Source organism: Argiope bruennichi, chromosome 10, assembly GCF_947563725.1.
Source record: "Argiope bruennichi chromosome 10, qqArgBrue1.1, whole genome shotgun sequence".
In the NCBI taxonomy this organism is placed as follows: Eukaryota; Metazoa; Arthropoda; class Arachnida; order Araneae; family Araneidae; genus Argiope; species Argiope bruennichi.
Window position 1 is genome coordinate 111,110,123 of NC_079160.1, and position 25,271 is coordinate 111,135,393.

The following is a 25,271-nucleotide window of genomic DNA, read 5'->3' on the forward strand; positions in this document are numbered from 1 at the left end:
AAATGGTTTTATTAAGTACTGCAAATGTAATGATTCAAAATAATGTAGGAATGTTTATGAGTGCACGTGCGTTGCTGGATGTTGGTAGTATGAGTCATTTCATTTCAAAACGGTTAGCCGATAAACTGAATTTGAAAAAAGAAAGACTAAACATTTTGGTTTCTGGACTTAATCAATCTTCTTCTGTTATTAACTGGATCGTAAAAACAAAAATTTCGAACGTTAGCGGAAGCTTTGAAAAGGGAATTGAGCTATTGGTAGTACCGCATATAACAGATTGTATCCCCTCCAAACAATTTGATATTGATACGCTAGAATTAGATAGTTTCACTTTAGCGGATGTGAGTTTCAATGAACCTGGAGAGGTGGATATTTTATTAGGTGCCCAAATATTCTATGAACTTTTAAGATCGGGTCAAATTAGGTTTCCGGGAACAGACATTGTTTTTCTAAATACTGTGTTTGGGTTTGTTGCTACTGGAAGTGTTCCAATAGAAAACGAAACTACTGTTCATTGTGGGTTGGTAATTCAAGATTTGGATGCAAATTTAAGGAAATTTTGGGAAATTGAAGATGTTGAGGGGGATAAATTACAAAATGATGAGAGTTTAATATGTGAAGATCATTTCATGAAAACACATTTCAGAAATGACGATGGAAGCTATGTTGTTAAAATGCCGTTTAAAATAGACCCCCCCCATGTTTAGGCGAATCAAAACACATTGCTACTAAAAGATTTAATTCACTTTGGCAACGTTTGAAGAGAGAACCAGAATATAGGCAACTATACAGCGAATTTTTAACTGAATATAAGAATTTCGGGCATATGCAGGCAACTTGCGAAACTCCAAGGTACATTATGCCTCATCATGGCGATTTTAGGCCAGAAAGTAGTACTACAAAATTACGCGTTTTTAACGCATCAGAGGCAACGTCATCTGGACAATCACTTAATGATAATTTGTATTCAGGATCCGTTGTCCAAGATGATTTGTTCGCTATTTTGTTGAGATTTCGAAAACATTCTGTAGTTTTCACCGCCGATATAAAAAAGATGTATCGTCAAATTTGGATACATCCAGATCAGTGTGATTTACAATGTATTTTATGGAAGGATTTAGAGGAAGAGAAATTACGTGTATTTAAGTTGCTCACTGTTACCTACGGAACCAAATGCGCTCCTTACTTGGCGACCAGAATACTAAACATATATGCTGTGATGAGCGGAACAACTATCCTTTAGCCGCTGCTTCTGGCAAAGATTTTTACGTCGATGATATACTCAGTGGTACCGAGGATTTATCTTCTGCCATTGAACTACAAGACCAGTTAATACATTTGTTAAAATCAGCTGGTATGGAGCTTCACAAATGGAGCTCAAATAATCCTGTTTTGTTACAAAATGTACCCACGTCGGACCGAGAATACAATTTCGATAATCCTAACTCAGCAACTTTAAAAACTTTGGGATTACAATTCAATCCTGAAAAGGATACATTTAGTTTTAGTGTTCAAAAAATTGTGAGACCTGCAACAAAAAGAACAATGGTATCGGACATATCCAGATTGTTTGATCCTTTAGGCCTCTTAGGACCTTTGATAATCACAGCGAAGATGTTCTTGCAGAAGTTGTGGATTTTGAGAATTGATTGGGACGATGAAGTTCCCTTACACTTAAATAGAGAGTGGAAAAAATTTAGTTCTGAACTGAGTCAATTGAAAAATTTAAACATAGATCGTCATGTGGTATGTTCTAAAGTTCTGAAAGTAGACCTGATAGGCTTCGGAGATGCTTCGAAAAATGCATATGGTTGTGCTGTCTACACCAGGTCTTTGTCAAGGTCTGGTGAGATAAAGGTGTCACTCTTATGCAGCAAATCTCGAGTGGCTCCCATCAAAGAAATTAGTATCCCACGTTCGGAGCTGTGTGCAGCGGATCTGCTTTCCAAGTTTACCGTTAAGGTTCTGTCATCCTTGCAACTAGACATTGATGGAGTACATTTGTACTCAGACTCCACTGTGGTGCTTGCTTGGATCAAAACTCCACTTACATCGTTGAAAACTTTTGTGGCTAATCGAGTCGCTAGGATTCAAGAGTATACTAAGAACTTCCAATGGCATTATGTAAATACTGCTGAGAATCCTGTGGACTTGATATCACGAGGAGTTTTCCCTTCAAAGATCCAACAGTTTGACATTTGGTGGAATGGACCGTCTTTTCTTTCATCTAGCAGCTGTCCAAACTTCAATGACGATCCTGGTGTCTCAGATGATGAATATCTTCTTGAGGTGAAAAGAACTGCGAAGAACTCTGAACTGAATAATGATCCTATGATTAATCTTTCCATTTGTAATTATGCTAGTTTTTTACAGTGTATATTAGATATAAGTAATAATTATAGTAAAATTGTTCGTATTTTAAGTTATGTTTTCAGGTTTGTCAAGAACCTAAAAGAAGCAGTGAAGACAACAGGTCCACTGAATGCTGAGGAATTGAACCATGCAGAGACATTTTTAATTAAAAATGTCCAAATACAAGAGTTTTCTAAAGACGTCAGTAGTCTCCAAAAACACCACTGTGTGCCACCTGGTTGTGGCATTTAATTACTGGTAGTAAATTAAAAACTTTGAATCCTTTCTTGGATTCTAAAGGATTGTTAAGAGTCGGAGGACGGTTGGGTAATAGTAATTTTAGTTTTAATAAAAAGCATAAGATAATTTTGCCAAAAGGTCATAGATTAACTCTAATTATAATAGAAATTTTCATAATAAATATTTACTTGTTGGTACTTCTTCTTTGCTCTATCTTGTTAGAGAAAAATTTTGGCATTTAAATGGACGTAATAGCTGCAGGAAAATCGTTCATCAATGTATCATTTGTTTCAAAGCCCAACCAATTGCACCTTCTCAAATCATGGGCAATTTGCCCAAGGAAAGAGTGTCTCCAGATTTTGCTTTTAATTGTGCTGGTGCCGATTTCTGTGAGCCGTTTTATATTAAGAATAAGGCTCAGCGTAAAGGTGCTTTACAGAAAATTTATATTTGTATTTTTGTATGTTTTTGTTTTAACGCTGTTCATATAGAAATTGTTTCAGATTTGACTTCTGATTCCTTTATAGGGACTTTAAAGTGATTCATGGCTCGAAGAGGTAAATGTGCGAAACTGTTTTCAGATAATGCTAAGAATTTTGTAGGAGCTAATAGAGAAATTAAAAAACTTTATGAAATGGTTAGAGAACCAGATGAACAACTGGCAGGATATTTAGCTGCAGAAGGCATTGAGTGGAAATTTATTCCACCTAGATCCCCACACTTTGGCGGTCTTTGGGAGGCAGCTATAAAGTCATTTAAATACCATCTAAAAAGAGTTGTTAAGGGTATAAACTTAACTTATGAAGAGTTCTTAACGGTAATTGTGCAAATTGAGGGAATTTTGAATTCTCGACCACTTTGCCCCTTGTCAGCTAACGAGGACGATTTTGAGGTTCTTACTCCTGCACATTTTTTAATAAATAGGTCTTTAACCTCTTTGAATGAGCCTGATTTGACAAATTTAAAAGAAAGTCATCTCAAGAAATGGCAAAAGGTAACTAGACTTGTACAATATATGTGGAAATTTTGGCATCGTAATTATTTAAGTCAATTACAACAGAGATCTAAATGGATGTTTGACAAAAATAATGTAAAATTAGGAGATTTAGTGTTATTAATTGAAGATAATTTGCCTTGTTATAAGTGGGCTATGGGAAGGATAATTAAAATTTATTATGGTGATGATAAGAAAATTCGTGTTGTTAAGATTAAAACACAGTCTAGTATTTGTAAAAGAGCCATTTCTAAAATTTGTGTATTGCCTATGGAACATAATTAATTTGTAATATTTAATGTTGAAATTTGTAAGTTTTGATTGTTATTTCTTAAAGATGTTGATTATTATGTATATTGTGTGTTTTTTACTAGATTTGTGTAAAAGTTGTAATATTATTTATGTTATTGGACATTGTAATCTCTTGAAACCTTGGGGTTTCAAGGTGGGGAGTATGTTACAGCTTCACGCCGATAGATGGCGTATCTGTCGAATACAAAGTTCCTGTTAATTCTTTTTTTATCAGAACGTAGAGTGTGTAAGAACGATTCTGGGAGAGAGACGAGGCATCCAACTGTGAGAGGTGTCCTAATCTGTAACAGTCTACATGAAGTGGCACAAAAAATGTGTCCGAAAATAAAATGGTGTTCACCAGAAAGAAATGAATAATTATTTGAAGAGAATTACAATTCCATTCAAAGCATTTCTAAGAAATTAGCTACTGTACTACGATTAGAGCTTACATCCTGTATAATTAACGGCTTACTACAAAAATTTCCAAGGATAGTTTTAAAATGCCTCGCAAAAATTATATTACTCTATTAAATCATGGTTATCTATATTTTATTTCTGCATTCCAATTTTTCACTAAGAAATTTCAGCTAAGTTTCACACTTATCTCCACAGACCACGACAACCGAGATTGCCATAATTGCTTTCAATACATTGTTCTTTAAAACCCTTATCTTTATTTCCAAAAAGACAAACTTTCGCAATTAAAGGATACTTGTCCCTGAAAGTCATTAAGTTTGTCATGATTAACCTCTGAACAATAAAGCTGGGACAGTTCACAAGTTCCTTAAAAATGAAGGAAAGTTAGAAGTGTCATTTTTCCTTACTTAGAAAAGGATACTAAAGATTAATTAAATTTTTGCTTTTAGAAAATCCAAGTTTAGATAGCAGGAATGTAAGATTTTCCACTGACAGGAGCGTTGGCCGATACCGAAAATTAAATATTTCTCTTTATAATGGGTGTTTCCATCGATTATAACTGATGCTCAGCAACAAGAATATACATAAATTCTTGTATGTTTATAATTAAGTCGCTTTTTTCTATTTAAGCATTCCAATTTCCATAAATTAAATATTCATAATAATTTGTGAATTTTAGAAGAGGTGAGAAACAGAGAAGAAAGGAGAAATAGAACATCGCGAAACAATCTACTGACAAGTCAAAATAAGGGTTTTGAAATGCTTATGAGTAAGAGATTATTCACCGGTGTATTTAATCAAATTGACGCCATTGGGAATTATCTTTGGGTCCATATTACAGCCAGTATAGTTATCAAACTTAGAAATACGAATAAGAGCACTTTTTGGAAGAAGAAAAGGTTTGGTTTCAAATGACGATGATAAAGGAAACGCACAGGCTATTGAATTAAAAAGGTATTGAATAAAGAGACAAAAAAAATTGAACCAGCAGAATAAATTGAAGCCGTCTCCCAAAAAAATTCTTGCATACATTCTAATAAATGTGTTATCCTAGAGAGCGCCTTGCATGACATTGGCGTACAATAGTTACGAAATATTAAGCTTTGGCACTAATTTAGCATTTTTGCTGAATATGTCGTGTGAGCCTTGGCGAGTTTTTTGGCGATTAAACTCTGACAAATTAATGAGGTTAATATTTGAAAATCGAATTTGTGTTTCGGAAGCGTTTTTCAGAGCCTACTGAAATAAAAATTTGGCACAAAATTACACTTGTAATCATAAAACCACAAAATCAAATTTGATGTATTTAAATGATTCTGTTTTTGAGTTATCGCGTTTGCATTTCTGAAGGTACAGACCGACAGACGGTCCATTCCTTGTTGAATTTGGCTCAAAATTTGATGTGTATATAGACTACAGACATTGATTCTGCGTGTCGATTAAATGTCTGTTCCGTTTTGTAGTTATGGTGTTAATTTATATTTACTCAGCCAGACAGGCTTTTTCTGAACGGATTTTGCTCCAAATTCGATAGAAATATATAAATTTGTTATAAAAACTGTATACCAATTTTTTCAGTCTAGATCAAGCCTTTCTGAGTTATCTTTGTAACAGACAGACATACAGACATTTTCCCATTTTTTTTCTGACCTTATGGAGATTAAAAATGAGGAGATTCTTCCAAAATCTCGAAGTCGAATTCTTTGATAGTTACTATGCTTTCTTTATTTGACATATAAGAGAAAGTAATTATAATCTACACTTATAATAAAGATGACTGTGTGTGTGTTTTGGCGCTCTACAGGCCAGACCGTTCGACATGTAGGTATCAAATTTGGCACATGTATATAAAAGTCGAAATGTGCACCTCGGATGAATTTTTTGAATTTTTAACTAGAATTTTAATTAATGAAAAATTAAGCTTAATTTTAGCGTTTTTTCGCGATAACTTTCTAAAATATTAACGCACAAAAATGATTTTTACATCTAGGTAAATTGCAAAATATTTTCTTTTAAATGATATCAATGTTTTAATCTATAAATAAAAAAAAAATTTTTTAGATAGTTTTTTAAAAAAAATGTTTTAACCATATTTTTCAACAATTTTTTTCTCGAAAAATAAAAATAAAATTTAACTGCACGTTATGCGTTTTTGGAATAAAATTAGCTTTTATCAAGGAGTTGTCATCACATTGACAAAAGCTCAAACTAAAAAAATTAGTTAATTATGACTGCAAACTTAGAAAAGTGTAATTTTCAGCACCTGTCTGTATAAAATGAAATTTTTAAAAAAATTTCTATAAAATATATGAAAGACAAAGTTTTCGATGATCTTTTTACAATATCTACAGCATTAATTCAATAAATTAACTTTATTTAAAGCAATCATTGTTTAATATATATCGTTTCAATTCAGGCCCCAATGACTAATTTGTAAATTTCTAATAATAGAAATACATTTCTTAAAATGGCCTAAATGAAGAAAATAATTATATTTTATGTAACTTAAATCAATAAATGTTCAAATAAGTTATGTATGCTTAGCTTATATCTAAATCATCTGCTCCTTGAATCATATTTAACAAAATATTCCTACGACACTAATATTTTAAATAAAAAAAGAGTAGTACTTCTATCAACTAAATCTTCCGCTGATTTATGAAAATTTGAATATCACTATTCATTAAAAACGGGTGATTTTAGACCACTTCGTCGACTGTCTCAAAGATAATACCCGAATTAGCGCCCATGATTTCTCAAGACTGATTGGCCTAAGATTATGAAAATGTTGATTGCTCTAAACTATTCTATTCAAAACTTCATAAATCGATCAGATTTCATAACAGAAGACAGAAACGATCATTTATGTATTTAAGAGTTGAGGTGCCAAGAATATTTCGTAGAATGATTCTTTAGGACCAAAGAAAGACATGTATAAAATTTAGACTTCATAATTTTTTTGAAATTTTTTTATGGACCGAAGCAAAATAAAATATTGCTATTCATGTCATTCAAATCCTTTTGAAATTAAACTAAAAAATGAATTTTATGAAGAATCTGGGAAATTTTTGTTGAATAATTCTTGAGATATTACATAAATTATGAAAATTATTCTGTAGTACACTTAACATTTAAATGCTGAACGACTCTGTTTTCAATACTCATACTTAAAATTAAAAAATGCTTGGTTTCAGTTTTTTTTTAATGCTTTTTTTATAATAATTGCAGTTATTTTCTCTCTAATTTAGAACTGAAATTTTACGGAAGCTGACAGAAAATTAGAGAAATACATAGCATATTATGGCTTAAGGTATTTATAATAATATAAGTGAACTATATAATTATCAAAATTTGAAGCTTAAAAATATTTTGATGAAGAAACAATTAATAGAAATGTTTCGAAAAATATTTAATTGAAAATTTTAATGAGCATTAAGATTGGCGTATCGGTTGGTCACCAGAAGCAGCTAGAAGATAATAAATGCTCTTATGCATGATTTTATTATGGAAATTATATTTATATCACACAGTGAAATCTAGCTTAAGGGCATAATTTTTTTCCAAATTTTACTCGCAATTTACAATTTACTCCATAATAATCTATTCAAAATCAGACAATGCGTTCCATTCCAGAAAAAAATATTGTAATTTATTATTTATAATGATTGCATTTTATTACAAGAAAATGGTATCAAGATATTTGTTTTGGGCTAAGCTTCAAAATTTGTCGAAAATGAGACACAACTTTATCTTTAAATGAATTTTAAGGATTGAACATCTTGTGGTGAAAGCTTATAAACTAGTTAACAACTACGCTGCACGTGCAACTGCTTTTGTATTTTTGTCATGTTACTGGGCTGCGAGATACAAGATCCCAGGTTCTATCCCCACTCATACCCAATCTGCCAGATTGGTGACCTCGGGCGATGAACCTTCAATCTTCGCACAGCTGTTGTGGCGCCATCTACCCACAGCAAACCAAAGTCGTCAGACTCACTTTGCGCAGCAACAGCAACCACACATGCTTGCCATAACGCTTGGCTCTACTCAAATGGGTACAGGCACATTAGACTCAACAGCTAAAAAAATGCATCACCACTCAGCAGCCATATCGTTCGTCTCACCTCCGACTCACTGGAGGGAGAGTCTATGGTGAAAGCTTATAAGCCAGTTAACAGCTACGCTACACGAGCAGTTGCTTTTGTATTGTGGTCATGTTACTGGGCTGCGCACCACAAGGTTCCAGGTTCTATCCCCGCTCATCGCAAATCCGCTACAATCTCAACATACGATGCAATAATTTCCCATACTTTCAGAATCTCCCTTATTTCGCTGGAAGGGTGTTATTTTGTTGATTCTATTATTTCCTCCTCTCCAAACCAAATCTCTTCTGCATCTTTTTGCTGTGACATATATTGCAGCTCCATAAACCCTTTCGTAGTTTCTCTGTTCTTCCACTAGGGATGACGAATATTTTAAGAGCGGTTATTACGTAACCAATATCAAAAAGTCACAAATACAAGTGATCAATACTTTTCAAAGAGGGGTGTGATTCAAATCCTTGATACGATCTTACTGGTGATATTTCGATTACAGGTTTTGGATCACGATAGAAAGTAACAATCGATACAATATCACTGAAATTTGCCTGAGCGGTGACTTCACTGGAAAGTAACAATCGATACGATCTGTCCAATGGAAGCTCTCGAAAGAAATCTGTGATTGGATTGAAAAGTGAACGGACCGGTTATTGGAATTATCGTATCGTATCATTGAATTGCATATCACTGAAATTTATTGGAGAGGTGATTTCATCGGAAAATGCGAGGCTTCACTGGAAAGTGCGAAGTCACCGCTCTATTTTACAGGATTGACCGATATTCGTATTTGATGATGCACTATTCCATACAGATCATTTTTAATTGCTCGTAACATGATTGACTTTCATTACATGTATTCTGTTTACTGCTGGCGCCATCTATTGGTAGAATATAGGACTAAAGTAAACATTTTAAAGAAATGACATATATTTTTAACTCACCTTTTCCAGAAAAAGGTTCACTCTAATAAATAAATTAAATAAATAGTTTTGAGAAAAAAATAAAATTTAAGAAGTAAGCTGAAACAGATAAATTAATTCAATCGCACGGTACTTAAATTAGTAAATTAAGTATTAATTACAATTAATAAATTTTATATTTAATATTAAGTAATAATTTTTAATTAATAATATGATTGAAATAACAGATATTTGGAACGCATATTTAAAAATAACAATAGCAATATTATTTGTTATTCAAAAAATCGTGGATTATGCATCTCTATCTTCCACCAGCTCGCCAATGGCCTTTCTGTCCACTTCTAATTCTACAATCTTGGCCAGAGATACAATCTCATTTATTAAGGTTCTACAGGCATTTGCTCAAACGGCCCTCTCAGAGGAGTCACGTTCAACAACAGTCAAAACTTTCATGTATATATAAGAATTTCTTTAAATAAATGCTCAACACAGACTGATACAGGCCAATCAATCTACCATGTGCAGTCACGGTATTTCCTCGTCATTGATCTTGCGAAACATCATTTGTTAGCTAAGTCACTTTTTAACATTTTTGTTTTGTTGGTTATAACGAATCACTCGTAACGCCAGGTACTCGTGCAATAAGATTTGATTATATTTTAGATGAAATCAGTTGATGTACTGACTGTTTTTTGATATGCCTATGTAACTGTTTGGGAAAGGAACGATTCCAAAAATGCAATAAACTACAGGGTGGTTATAATTAAAGTGCAAGTGTTTGAAGGACTGTTAAAGAAAAACTACTTGGAGTATGTTGAAAAAATTTGTTATATGTTATATTTACAACATGAAAAAATGAATTTCTCAATGAAAACTTTTAGTTCATTTTTTTGCAAATAGATAGCCCTGTAGATTATTAAAACGTTGTTTTTGCTCTGTACTATGTCAAAATGAATACCACTTCAATTTTAAAATCATTATGATGATAAAAGTCATGCATCTTTAAGCTAAGGCCATGACTTTGTCAAAAATAGAAAGTGCTCTGTTAGTAAAATGTTATTACCAAAAGAATAGCAATTATAGTGCTGCTTTGAAAGAATATCGCCGTTTTAAAGATCCGAGAAAAGGACTGATGTCTGCAAATGGCTTAAAGAAAATGATTAATAAATTTGAAGCTACTGGGGAACTCGGAGTGCTCCCTCCTAATTGATTCAGGGCTAGTGGATCAGCAACCTGTAAGAGTTAGAAGTGTAGCAATGACTTTATCAAAACCATGGGCGACCGTACGCAGAGCGCTACATTTTAAGACGCTATCCGTATAAAACTAAAATTTTGCAGCACTTGCAACCAGGCGATCCACAACAAAGAATTGATTTTGTCAACTTCATTTTTGCCAAAACTGTGGAAGACAAAACATGGATTCGAAAGATTTTAGGGACTGATGAAGAGTATTTTACTTTATCCGGACAAGTCAACACCCATAACTATAGGATACGGGCTCATCCAACCCGCATACTATTTTTGGGAAACCCTTGCATTCAACGTTTGTTACAGTTTGGTGTGGTATAACTGCTGATTTTATTATTGGTCCATTTTTTTTTTCAAAAATCTTACACCGACAGGGCTAATTCGTTGCACCGTAACAGGCAGTAGTTACACTCATATTTTAGAAAGTAATGTGATTCCTGCTTTACAAGACAGAAACTGCCTCGATTTAACAATATTCATGCAAGATGGAGCGCCACCTCACATTGCTCATTGTTTCACACAACTTTTAGTAAGGATCGTATAGTTAGCAGATGTTTCCAAAATGCGTCGCCACCTCGTTCCCCTGATTTGAATCCTTGCGATTTCTGGCTGTGAGGATATTTAAAAGATCGCATCTACAAGGACAAACCTAACTGTGTTGTTGCTTTCAAAAGCAGCATTACTAGACATGTCCTAGAAATTCAGCAGGAAACATTAGGTGCTACTGTGCATCACGCTGTCTTGTGTCTACAGCATTTAATAGGACTTGAAGGATCCATATTGAACAAATATTGTACTACATTATGCATTTCATATTTTAAAAAACACAAATGTTATAATTACAATGTATAAAATATTGTCATTACAAATCGTCACCTATGACAAAAAATTGAACTAATTAATTTTTGTTGTGTAATTTATTTCCTCATGTTGTAAATACAACATATACCAAATTTCTTCAAGTAGTTTTTCTTTTACAGTCCTTCAAATACTTCCACTTTAATAATAGCCACCCTGTACATAAATGAAACTGCATATGTGGTTTTGAAACCAAAATTATATATGCGTGCCGAATTTTTATTATAATAAATTATTATAGATGATCATTATAGAATGTATATTCTATTTACTTCATTATGGTACGAAACAAAACATTAAATATGATACATTGAGCATCTATACGAGTCCATTGAAAAATACCTCTCTACTTTTGAACATCATTGAGTGACAAATTTTATCTTCTCTTAAAATAAGTTACTGATCTTAAAGAGATAAGCAATACTTTTTTAGGATTCCTAATATTTAACTAAAGTAGTTATTTAAGTGCATTTCTCATATTTTACACTCACTTCTCATTCATTTATATGGATTTATACAGTTGCTGTTAAAAGATATTTCGTACATATAATGCAGTCGACTCTCAGCAATATCAGGTCACATGGTAGAGGGATAAACAAAAGTAGAAATTCAATTAAATAAAGTAACATTTTTAGTACAATCAATGTTTATTGCACAAAATATCATAAAATCTATCAAATGAAATAAAGAGTCATCTCTACTAATAATATAGCCGAATATTTTTTTTTGTTGTTGTTGTTGCGATAACTTCCGAAAATATTATAGCCCAAAAATGTTTTTCACATCACCATAAAATTCAAAAAAAAATTTTTTTTAATGGTACCAATGATTTTCAACAGTTTCTTGCCAATAATTTTCTTCAGTTTTTAATTAATTTGTAATAAAAAATATGGGCATTTTACGACAATATATTTTATTACTAAATGAAGAAATCTTTTTCGTTGTTGCGAGTAATATTTCATCAATTCTTTTTTTTTTCTTTTTCTTTTTTTCATTGTTGTTGCTCAAGATATGAGTATTCGACTTATTTTTTCCACGTTCAGTAGTTTTCAATATAATACATGCTTTTAATAAAATATTTGAAATTTTGCTGTACACACAATTGAAATATAACTTCAAAATCAAGCACTGAAAATAATTTTTGGAGTGCACTTATGTTTAAACACTGCTGCTCTTTTCTTGTGTGTGTGTGTGCGCGCGCGAGCGTGCGTGATATAATAGTTAAAATGCAGACAGAGCATTAAGGAAATTCAAAGAACAATGAACAGAAGGGTGCAATGTGTTTCTAAAATAGTATGAGTTATAAGTCTATCACAATTAAAAATTTTGAATATTTTTCTGAGGAAGCCAGCCATTAAAATCGAGTTATAGAAAATATTTAATTGAAATTTTTCGCACCCATTAATAGAAGGAGAATAAGTTAATAAGAGTTGCGAATTATAAATTAGCGACAAATTCTTTCAGTTATTATAAAAATAAATATTTAATATTCTTAAGAGCAGAAATAAAGATGTACTTGCATTCGTTACGCAATTATTCTTATTGCCATAACATTTTCAAAAATATAAATCAATTAATCGATTGCAATCATTTTCCATCATCAATGAAAAGTAAAAAAAACATTACATTCCGCCAAAAATATGAATATTAAATACGGTTTACACTTGTCCAATTCAAACAACAGAAATCTTAAATTGACATTCGTTTGCAAATTTGAATCCATTTTGAGACAAAGTAGAATCATTGATGTAACAACCTGTCTGGTCTGTAAAGATGAGAAAAAATTTAAATAGGATTTAAATACAACAGATATTTTATCTTGATGAAGAATAATTTATGAGTAAAATTAAATTACTATGTCAGCTAAATAATCAGCCCCACCTCTAAATTTTACTGAGAGAAATTTAAAACCTAAAGAAAAAGAAAAGTAATGTAGTGCTTGTTGCAAATAAAAAAAATATGTAAATATAAAAAAAAGGAGATTTGAACTAAAAAAGACAATAATTTATTAAAAACTAGTTTTTAAAATTTATTAAAATTAAAGAAGAAGCAATACGGGATAAAATTTAAATCAATGCATTTTAATCCTATTTATAATTTTTTTAAACTTTATTTCTGGATTAGAAATTTTTGTTTTAACTTGCAGTTAATTTGTTTCATTCGTATTTTATCCTATTTTAAAGCTCAAAAATCTTTGTCAGTTCGTTAGATTTATCTACTGATTTTACTTTTTTCTGTCATCATGGTGTAGAAAACATCACATAGAATATCCGTTCATTTTGACCCGTTTTTCGCCAGCAACATGTCTCTATTTGGCGATTGTTTAATCTTATGGACTAAATCAGTTCGTTCACTTAGATGAACCGTTCGTTTCGATTAATTCGTTCGCGAACGACCCACCTCTAATTTCTAATTTGTGTTCCGTTCTGTTCGTCCTCTCGTTCCGCCCTATGCTCTTCACTTGATGAATTCGGATTTAAAACCATATTTTGATTGATTAGCATGTTTTTGAAGAAAAATCTGTGCATTCTATAAGCTTAATGAAAATAGCAATCACGTTTCACGAAGTAAACAATGACTCTGTACTTAATATTTTCTCCCATATCAACGCAGTGATCACAAAGATATCATCGATTAGAGCGGCCTGGTATATATTTACACCTAACATATTTTTCTAAGTCAGGATTGTATGATAGTTCTCTCACTAACCGCTTCTTCCACAACCTGTTCGTCACGTTAACGAGTTTCGCATCTGGTAGGGAATACTTTTTGTTGCGTCATATTCTGTACTGTTTACACTCTAGTCAAGCTTCTGTTCAATACTAGAACGTTAGTAAAAAAAACTGTTTTTCATAAGCGCTTTCTTCAAATTTTTCTTCGTTCACTGAAGTTTTTTGCTATTTATTAACTCTGACATTAGATGATAGCCTTTGCTGCTAAAAATCCCAATTTATCCATTTAAAAAATAATAATAATTTGAACTTTAGTTTGCTTTAGGTATGTCATTTTACTATGCGTAAGTAAGTGTTATTTACTTTATAATGTTATTACTATTATTTGTTATTTTTATTGCTATTTATTATCTCTAAGTAGTAGAAAAAAATGTGAATGTATGTGTCAGCATTGATGATCACACCACGGACACACGGAAACTTTATTACTCATATTATGACAAGTTTTTACTTTTTGATTTGTGTTTCTTACTATGTTTTCACTGGCTCGCATATTTTACTATTTTATCTCTACATACTGTGTTTGTATTTCTGTCAATATAATATAGTTTAATTTCTGTTAATGTTGCATTTTGAGAAGAATTGCTATATTTAATTTGATTTTGTTGTTCACTTAAAATATTGTTCGGATCTCCCGGATCTTGTGAAGTAAAGTCATTTGTATGAGTCGTTTGTAAATTTGCTTGTATTTGCCAAGTAAAAATTTCTAACCTACAAACGTAGTTAAAAAGCTTTAAGGCAGTTTCAAATTATATGGATTTAATATTAAAATAGCATAACCTTCTTGTGATATCTCCAGTTTTAAGTTCCAAGTGACCAATTATTTTGACATCTTATCAATGAATTCTTAGTAATATGCCTTTAAAAAAAGAATGAATCATGATTTTTGAGCAGTAATTGTAAGTTTTGGGATTCACTGAATATGTTATTACTCTATTATTAAAAAAAAAAATGTTACCATCAATTGATTACAAATTTTATAAACCCTTCATTGCCAAATATAGATTAAAGAGTATGGCTAGGTTATCTTATTTGGCTATTTTTTTTTTCTTTAAAAAATCTCAGCTTGGCAATGATGCTGTATTCTTTAATATAGCCAATGAGATAAAATATTCATCATCCATTAATGAGTGCTCATTTTATTGTTGTTAAAGAATTACAAAAACATAGTTTGGCTGCTTGTAGATTTAATAATAATTTTTAGGCACTGATTTCATATAATTTTTCTACTGTCTCTCAAGATAGAGAGTTTGATATTGAATTTTTCTTCATGCTTCATTAGAATATTGATGTTTGATTTGAAGTTTAATTTATGCGTTGCTTTGGGTTTGGCAAATCTGAATATTTATCACACTGATATGATTGGAATTGACTCACTTGATCCACAGTTCCTACATCAGTTTATAGCATTTTATGTTTTTTTTTTTTGTTTTTTTTGTTTTTTTTTTTTTTGCATGATGAAACTGTTCTGTTGTTTTCAAGGGAAATTTATTAGAAACTTAAATAGATTCATTAAAACCAGTTAAGTATTTTTCACTATGAGTTTAATATATTTATAAATAGTTGATATAGTTTAAGAACTAATATTCATTAATCCAAATTTTAAAAAGTATTTAAATTTATCTGCATCTGTCTATTAAAAGGCATGAACTAAAAATAATACAAAGATGTGAAGAAATGCATATTAATCATTGGCTAATAATAATAACTTGTAACTGTTAATAGTAACTTGTAGTTATAACAGTTTTCTGTTAAATTACCTTTAGTAATGATAGTCAAATTTCAAGGAACAGTAATTAAATTTTAAATTTGGATTTCTTTACAAAATGTGATAAATGTATTTCTGTTACATTACTACTAAAACTCTAAGAATAAAAAAGTTGTCAAATATTTTGAAATTGTATTTTTTTTATTTTTTTTTTTTTTTTTTACAGTAATTACTAAAATGTAAATATATTTAAGGGCCTTCATGTGGCACTAGATTGCTTGTATCCTGACAAATACCTAGCAGCAATTGAATTTGGTAGCTTTTTTACATCATCAGTCCATCTGGTTCTTCAAATTAAATTAAAATTAATAGTCATGACTTCTGTGCAGCTTTTTTAATTTTAATATCTGGCAAATTTGGGAATTCAAACTGTCAAATGTTAAAACTATTTAAAATAAAATGCTCATAATTATATATAGAGAGAGTTGTTATTTGATATTAAATTGTCTGACATTTTATTTAACAATATTCATTATGAATTTTGTAAAAGAAAACATATTGCATATTTTTCATTTTCAGTTTGATAGCTGAATAATTAAGCTGATATTTTTCAAACTATTTATAAGGATCAAATCAAACTAATAATTGTGATGATCATGCATTTGTTGCTTCTGGCAGTCCAAAACTGGTTAATATTTTGGCTTTTTAATCAAAGTTCCATTTATGTTTTTTTATTCAACCCTTTTATTACAATAATTTAAAGGAAAAATTATTTTTCAATATCAAAGTCAAATCAATACTATTTTAAAGCAAAACTTATTTCAGCAGTGAAGATTTTTATTTTTAAATTTGGTACATATGTTCTGTTTATACTTGGATAAATACCAAATTTCTTACAAATATCTCAGTTCATTTTTGAATTAATGCTTCATAAAATTTCAAAAATTTGTCAAAAAATGATGCCAGATTTTTTTTAAATTCCTTTAACAGATCTCTTAATTAAGTGTGAAGATGGAACAAATGTCGCTTTATGGCAGTTTTTATACTCTCCCTTGTAGTGTACAGCATGATAAAAGCTAATGTAATTATTTTTCCCAAAATCTAAACAAAATTCTATTTTAAATTTTTTCCAAAAAGTGCTGATTTTAAAATTTTCAAAATTATTCTTTAAACAATTAATAATACTGTTAATTACCTGACAAAATATAAATATGAGATGATGATGGCTTATTTATTGAGAACAAATTTTAAATAAAGCTTGATTTTTCATTGATTCCTGTATTTAACTAAATATCACAAGAATGTTAAGCTTTATACTTACATGAAAATAAATAGCTAACTTGAAGAAAGAATGCAGTAATGAGTCTAAAACTATTAAACCATCCAGACCTGTAATCTTCTGGTAATATTTATAGATCATACTTTAAAAACATTAATTTGAAGTTGAATTAAAATGCTTATACTTTAAAACTTTAGTTTCGTGAAAATTAATAAAAATATATTACTTAAACCTTAACAAGTAAAAATGTTATCGCAAATTAATATAATCTGCAAAAAGTATATGTGATACTGGTACATTAGGATATTATTGACAGAAATTATTTCTATGCCTTCCTCTGAAACAATATGCATTATACTTGAAAATGCTGTATGCCAGACAAAATGGACAGACATATTTATCAAGCATCCTATGATAAATATGTTATAACACTAAATAAAAAGTCTTACTTTAAACTATAATCATTATTCAGATTATTTTCACTACTGTAATCTTTATTCAGATTTATGTTCATATTTATTTTCACATGATTTTTATAATCAATTATTAGAATGCTAAGCGTAAAGCTTAGTATTTTTGTAATATTCAACTAAATATAGGATATTAATAAAAAAACACATTTAATTTTAAATAAATTTTTAACAAGTAACACATCATCAACCCAAATTTATATTTTGCAAGTTGATTAACAAAATTAATAACTATTCATAGAATAAACTTGAAAACTTTAAAATATGAGTTTTTTTTAATTAATTAAAATTTTATATTATTCTACATGATGCTGTATACCTCAAGGAAGAGCTTGACATGACTTGTGTGTGTGTATATATATATATATATATATTAGTAACTATAGTAAAACAGTTGAATAGATAAGCAGAAATGGAAATCTGGTTAATTAAAACACCGAGACAATCACTAACAATCAGTTTTTAACCCTGAGAAATAACAAATACATGACCATCAGATTGTTATTAGTATTCCTGATCTTGATTCCTATAAACAGTTTGAAAAATACTGACTTAATTATTCAAACACTAAATGAAAATGAAAAATACACAATATATTTTCTATTTATAATTTTAGATTGATTATTGGTTAAAATAAATGTTAGACAATTATATATATATGTATATAGCTGATACAACTGTATGAGATTTGGTATTTCCTCATGTATATATAAATAGTACTTCTCTACAAATTTTATGAAAAACTGAGATTTCAAGATTTATAGAATATGTAGAAGTGACATGGAATATTCCAAATTAAAAGAAAAAAATTAGAGAAGTCAGTGGTGTTAAAATGATTTAGTCTTAATGCTATTAAAATAGACTTTGAAATTCATTTCATTCACGAAACAAAACCTTGTATGGTGCTTTTTCGTAAGAATTATAATTTAAGACAGAGAGACCCATTGATCTACATGGAAATAGAGCAATAAAAAATTTAGACTTATCTATTTAACATTAATATAATTTAATTATCTATTTACTTTAAAAAGAAAAAGATATAGATAAGTGGTTTGTTGAATACACATATTAATGTTATCTCTAAGTTCATCCTATCTTTTATGATCCTATCATGAAAGATAGGATCATAAAACATGATATCGGATATTTTATATAAAAATGTGCTCCTTCTCCTATTAAATATTCAATATTTTTTCTATACTCTGAAGTTTACATAATTTATTTTGATTTTTTATTATATATAGATGGTAGATATGATATTTTTTAAACTTCAGCTACTAATTTTGCTTATTATAAATTTAGAATCTGATTTGTTGTTAGAAATGAAGATTTAATGAAATTTTCATTAAACTCCCTGCTATAATTTTATAGCCATTCTTGGTCCCATAAGTGAAAAAAAAAATAAACTTAATATTGTTCACCCTTTAATGTCATTTGACCTTTTATATTAATAACTAGAAGATTATACAAGCTTTTCTCTTTTTTAATCATGTTTTTTTTAAAACTAAATTTAAAAAATAATTAAATTTCTTGATTCTATATAAAATTTAATTAGCTAAATTTAGTATTAATTAATTTCAAACTAAAAGCAATGAAAATTTTGCATTTTTATTTTAATGAAAAGAATTTAATAGTTTTTGTACATTATCACTCAAATTTCAGCACTTTTTTTTTCTCATTGGCAACCAAAATAAATCATAAATAAATTGGAGGAAGTTATTAAATATTTATGACCGTCTAAAATCACATTTCATAAGATATGTGTTTAGTTTAATTTTGGTAAATTTGTCGCATTTTCCACTTCGTTGGTAAATCACCTCAGCTGAAAGGTACTTTTAACATTTATGTTTGACGACAATTGTACTAAAGCTAATGAAGAATTGTCCTTTATATTTAAATATATGCATTGAAGTGACAAAAGTCATGGGATAGCAATATGCAGTTAGCAGTAGTATCGCATGCAAAATGTATAAATGGGTAGTGCATGGGCTGGACTTTCATTTGCATTCAAGTGATTCATGTGAAAAGGTTTCTGACGTAATTATGGCTGCATGACTGGAATTGACAGACTTTGAACTTGGAATCGTAGTTGGGGCTAGACCATATGGCATTTCAGTTCGGAAATCGTTAGGGAATTCAATGATCCGAAATCCACAGTTTCAAGAATACCTAATTTCAGCCATAATCTTCCATTATTAACACGCAGTGGTCGACCTCCTGCACTTAATAGCCTAGACCAGTGACGTATGCTTAGAATTTACAGTGTTAACAGGCAAGCAACAATACTACATGAAAGAACCGCAGGTATCAATGCGGGATGCATGACGTGCGTGTCCGTTAGGATAGTGCGGCAAAATTTGTCTTTAATGAGCTAGGGCAGCAAAAAAAATGATTTAAGTGCCGTTACTAACAGCAAGACATTGTCTGCAGTGTCTCTCCTAAGTTCGTGGCATATCGGTTGGACCGAAGAATATTGGGAAGCCGGGGCCTAGTCAGATGCATCACGATTTCAATTGGTAAATGCAGATAGTAGGGTTCGAGTGTGGCCTAGATCTTACGAAGCCGTGGACCCAAATTGTCAACAAGGCACTATGCAAGCTGGTGCTGAATCCATAGGTATTCAGCTACTTTGAGGCCATTTGCAGCCATGTATCCAAACAACAATGGAATTTTTGTGGATGACAATACGCCATGTCACTGGGCCACAACTGTTCGTGACTCGTTTGAAGACCATTTCGGACAAATACAGCGAATGATTTAGCCACCTATATCGTACGACATGAATTCCATCGTACAATTATGGGACATAATGGAAGATCTGTTCGTGCACAAAATCCTGCACGAAGAACACTTCCGCAATTATGGGCACCTATAGAGACAGTATGGCTCAATATATATGCAGGGAACTTCCAACGACTTGTTGAGTCCATGCAACGTCAAATTGCTCTACTTCTTCGGGCAGTAGGAGTTCCGACTCGTTATTAGAGGATATCCCATGATTTTTGCCACCCCAGTGTAACTTGCTGTTCTTAACCCATTGAGGTTTGTTATAACACCAGTTCTTTCATTCCTACACTTTCATAGATTAATTTCTTTCTTCAGATGATTAAAAAGTTATTATTTTAGGATTGTTATTGTTGTATTTTAGGCGCTCTTTATTACCTGTTATTGTAGTATTGACAGTTTTTGAATACTCAGAAAATTCATTTGAGGAATTTGCACTTGCTTTTTGTAATAGAATTTTTACTTCTTTATTAATTAACTGGTCATTTTTTATAAACAATTTAAAATATGAGCTACCAAAGCATTTTCAAATGTTTGCTTTAATGTTAATATTATATAATTATTTCCGTATTAATATCATTTTATAACTTAAAGCATAATTGGCATGTTTGAAAGATTTCCTTACTTGAATATTCTGTTTCATATTTGGCAATTTTCTTCTGACATAAGAGCATTTGATTAGAAAATTTATCCTTCCTTCCGTCCTTATGCTTCATGTGAATAGAATGGCATGACTGCTAATGATGGCATGCCTTCAAAATGGGATTGGAAGAATGCATTTTCAATTCGTTTTCTGTTATTGATTTTTTGATTTCTAATTCTTTTTGTTTAGGCTATTTCCATAGTAATAAATTAAACTCTTTTATTCTTTTTATTTCTGTAATTTCAGTTATATATATATATATATATATATATATATATATATATATATATATATATATATATATATATATATATATATATATATATATATATATATATATATATATATATATATATATATATATATATATATATATATATATATAAGTTGATTTTTTTTTCTTTTCTTTTACAGAAACACAGATGAAGTTATAGAGCTTGGACAGCTGGATCATATAAAATGAAAAATGTAATTTATTTTTCCTTCTTAAGATATTAGGTTGTTGTAGGAATACTAATTCACAAATTAAAAGATTTTAACTTTATTTAAAATACACAATTTAGTAAACATTTTTGTTCATTGAAATAAAAATTCTTACAAACTTTCATCTTTTAAAAAATCAGTTGACCATTCTTATATGAATCCTTGATAATGTGTTGCTGCAATTCTCCTGAGTTGAAACCTTATATAAGTAAGGTTTCTACTGAGATTTTCTCTAAAAAAGAAAATTCACATCCCCATACTTCAGTTCATATCAATAAAGAAGTTCATTCTACTGATCTTTATGAAGAAAACTTCACAAAAAACGAGTGTTTAGTGAAGCACAATCTTGTAGCTGAAAAAATTTTCGTATGTGATCTATGCTGTAAGTCATTTACTAAAAAATTTGATTTTGAAAGACATTATCGTGCTCACCTCAACATAAAACCTTTTAAGTGTAGTGAGTGCTCCCGGTCATTCTCTTCTACCAGTCATTTAAACAAACATATTCTGAGTCACACTGACGAAAGACCTTTTGCTTGTGATGTGTGTTATAAAGCATTTAAGCATAAGATCGGTTTAAAGCAACATTTGATAATGCACTCGAATGAAAAACCATTTTCATGCCAAATATGCAGCAAGGCATTTTCTCGAAAATATGATTTAAAAATCCATTGTTCTCTTCATGCAGAAATAAAGCCTTACCAGTGCGATATATGTGGTAAAGAATTTGCTCTGAAAAATCACTTAAGATATCATCAATGCTTTCAACATTGTGAAAAATCTGTTGCTCCTGATTCTAACGTAAGAAAATCTATCGAGTTGCTAGAAGATAAAACTTCTCTTGCTTGTGAATTTTGTGCAAGAACCTATACTTCTAAATCTAGTTTGAAAAGGCACTATCGTTATCACACAAAAGAAAGACCTTTCTCTTGCGAAATATGTAATAAAGCCTTTTCTTTGAGTAGCAGTTTAGATAGACATTATCTTACTCATACAAAAGAAAGATCTTTTATCTGTAGTATTTGTAACAAGGCATTTCAATATAAGAACAATCTTCAAAGACATCAGCTTGTTCACACTAAGGAGAAACCTTTTGCTTGTGATGTATGTGATAAAGCATTTGCTCAGAAGAGTCATATGAAGAAGCATAAACTCATTCATTTGAAGGAAAAAAATTCTACGAATAGAAACTGAGAAATTTTTCATCGCTATATTTCCATCCTATATCACCTATGATCTCAATATCAGTCTGAATTAATTGTTTGTTTAAATCATTTATTAAACTTAAGTCAATAGATTTAAAAGGCTTATTAAAAAAATTCAGAAAATTTTACAATTGAACATAAGTATTTTTTTCATGTGTATAAGAGAACGTAGAGAGTTAATGTATGTATACCATCTCCTCGACTTACAATACCTGCACAATAGGGTGGAACGAAAAAAATCAGTTTAATTCGTAATAGTTAATTAATCAGTTTAATTCGTAATAGTGCGGAAAAGGTGCCTTTTGGTGTAGATAAAATAATTTATAAATATGAAAAATATTGTAGTAGGTCTTAAGGTGCCGCAAGAACATTAAAGTTTCATTCATCAAATGGAAATTTTTGCTACATTTTAAAGATTTTTACGAAATAATTAACTTTTGATTTTTAATTTGTAATAGCGCGGAAAAGTTTCCTTTTGGTATAGATAAGATAAATAAAAATTATTAGTATATCTTGAGGTGCCGCAAGGACGTTAAAGTTTCATAAAAACACACTTTTTGCAACTTTTTAAGGATTTTTGCGTGCCTCGATTATGAAATAAAAAAATTTCATTAGGCATTGTCATATGAATAAAAGTATAAAAACAGTTTTATTATTGCACTGGCATGGCAATCAATCGTCGCCGGACTGGTTGTTTTTGAGGTAAGGCGGTCTGCGTCCGGTGACAAATATGGTCAGGCCTTGTTTCAAATCAGTAGCTTTGCCGAGTTCATTTGAGTTTGCGTCTCCGCTCGATCTGTTGTGTAACTGATTTGTTAGTTTGTGTGCGTTGCTATGACTAAAAATGGATCAGTCTGAATTAGTGAAGGCAAGACAAATATCGGAGTCGAATATATTTTTGGAAAATGCTTCTGTAAGCGAAATATGTGACACTTTAGTTCCCATAATAGAACAAATATGGTCAAGAGCTTCTATTCCCGTTGCTTCTTGCAAAAGAATTTCACAAATGATAAAAGCTTATCGTGCTAAATTCAGGAATTTATTAGTTTAAAAGCAGAAAAATGTTCAGATAAGTTTAATTTCAACCTCACAGAATTTAAACAAGAAGCTAGACGTTTATTTGATATTGCTGACTTGTATTTAAAAAAAAAGAAAGGGCCAGTTATGGAATAAAAGGTTCTAAACGATCAATGCTCTAACAGGAAAATGGTTATAGATAATATTAATATTGCTACCACAAGTGCTTTGAGGAAGAAAGAATAAAGAACTATAGATAATAGTTAAGTTTAATTAAGAACGGACAAAACATACTAGTGCATCAGAAACGATTACTGACGACAATCACAATGTGGAACAATAGTATTCTTTACAAAAAGAAGCAAGCCAACCAGATCTATCAAATAGACAAGAAGCGATAAAGCTACCAAGTGCCTGTGCGGTTTAATATTAAGTTAAAACTTTGTACAGAAGGTATCTGAAACTGAACCAAATAGTATAAGGGGACTCGGTTATTGACTTCCCCTGGCTTCCTTGTCACATGTAAGCAGCGGTAAGAGCTGTGAGATTCTTGGCTGAATCGGCTCAAAATGTCTGGTTCTATCGCAAGAGAAGGATACATAAGAGCAAAAATTGACTCCCGTGTGAATATGCCAAAAATTAATTTAAAAAAAGTTTTTAATGTGGCAATGAAGTAGAAACAAGCATTTTGCAGCTGTAATATTTGTAATCATTAAGAAGATACAGAAGTAAGAAACGCAAAATTGGACATAAAGAAATTTTTTGTTATTATTATTATATTTTGTAATTAATAATTTTTTCCAACTGTAATGCTTATATATGTATTTAAAATCATCTTTTGTAAAATTATATGAACAAAATATTCATAAAAATGTAAGTTTTTAATTTTTTCACAAACTTTAAGCTCTTTTCGGCACCTCAAAATATTGTTGAATTGCTAGAATTTTTAAAAATTCTTTTTGAACCTAAAAGCAAACATTCCAGCACTTTTGTCAAACTAAAATGTAAGAAAAAATTTTAAAGCCCCCTTTTTAAAAATGTCCATATTTTCAATTTTTTTATAAATTTCAAGCTCTTTGCGGCACCTCAAGATAAAGTAATATTGCAATCATATTTTTAAATATTGTTTTTGAACCTAAAAGGCAACTTTTAGATTCTATTACCAAACTAAAAAATAAAAAAAAATAAGGCCATTTTCGCTCCACCCTACTGCACAACCTCAAAAACTGATTTACAATTTTAAAAATAAAAATAATTTCAGTTTATATGTTTGTTTTTAATATACAAAATAAAGAATACATTATGTATTTTTCACTTCATTGTAAATAAATTTGCATATGCTGATTAAATCTTTGTGTTCTATGCAGAAATGTTGTTCTATGTTAGAAATTTTAATTCGATTAACATTCTGTCAGTCTATTGACTGACAGAATGTAAGTCCATTAATATTTCTAATACCATTATGTTTATATTATTAATCCGACTTACATTATGCAAGTCTATTAATATTCATGCTATATTATAATA

At 30.3% G+C, this 25,271-nt stretch overlaps 1 protein-coding gene across 2 annotated transcripts; it reads left to right on the top strand.

Annotated features, from left to right (window-relative positions):
* Window positions 1–13,983: 13,983 nt before the first annotated feature.
* Window positions 13,984–25,035, top strand: LOC129989101 (gastrula zinc finger protein xLCGF3.1-like). 2 transcript variants are annotated; one of them, XM_056097425.1, is made up of 2 exons: window positions 13,984–14,443; window positions 21,454–25,035. In XM_056097425.1, the coding sequence occupies exon 2, from the start codon at window positions 21,691–21,693 to the stop codon at window positions 22,714–22,716; it is 1,026 nt and encodes a 341-aa protein (XP_055953400.1). In that variant the 5' UTR covers window positions 13,984–14,443; window positions 21,454–21,690; the 3' UTR covers window positions 22,717–25,035. The 2 variants fall into 2 exon arrangements, with proteins under 2 accessions (XP_055953400.1, XP_055953401.1); XM_056097426.1 differs by having other exon boundaries at window positions 13,984–14,439.
* Window positions 25,036–25,271: the final 236 nt, after the last annotated feature.

Bases quoted from the DNA above. Each gene is read 5' to 3' on its own strand.
- LOC129989101 (XM_056097425.1), top strand. From the start codon at position 21,691: ATGTGTTGCTGCAATTCTCCTGAGTTGAAACCTTATATAAGTAAGGTT.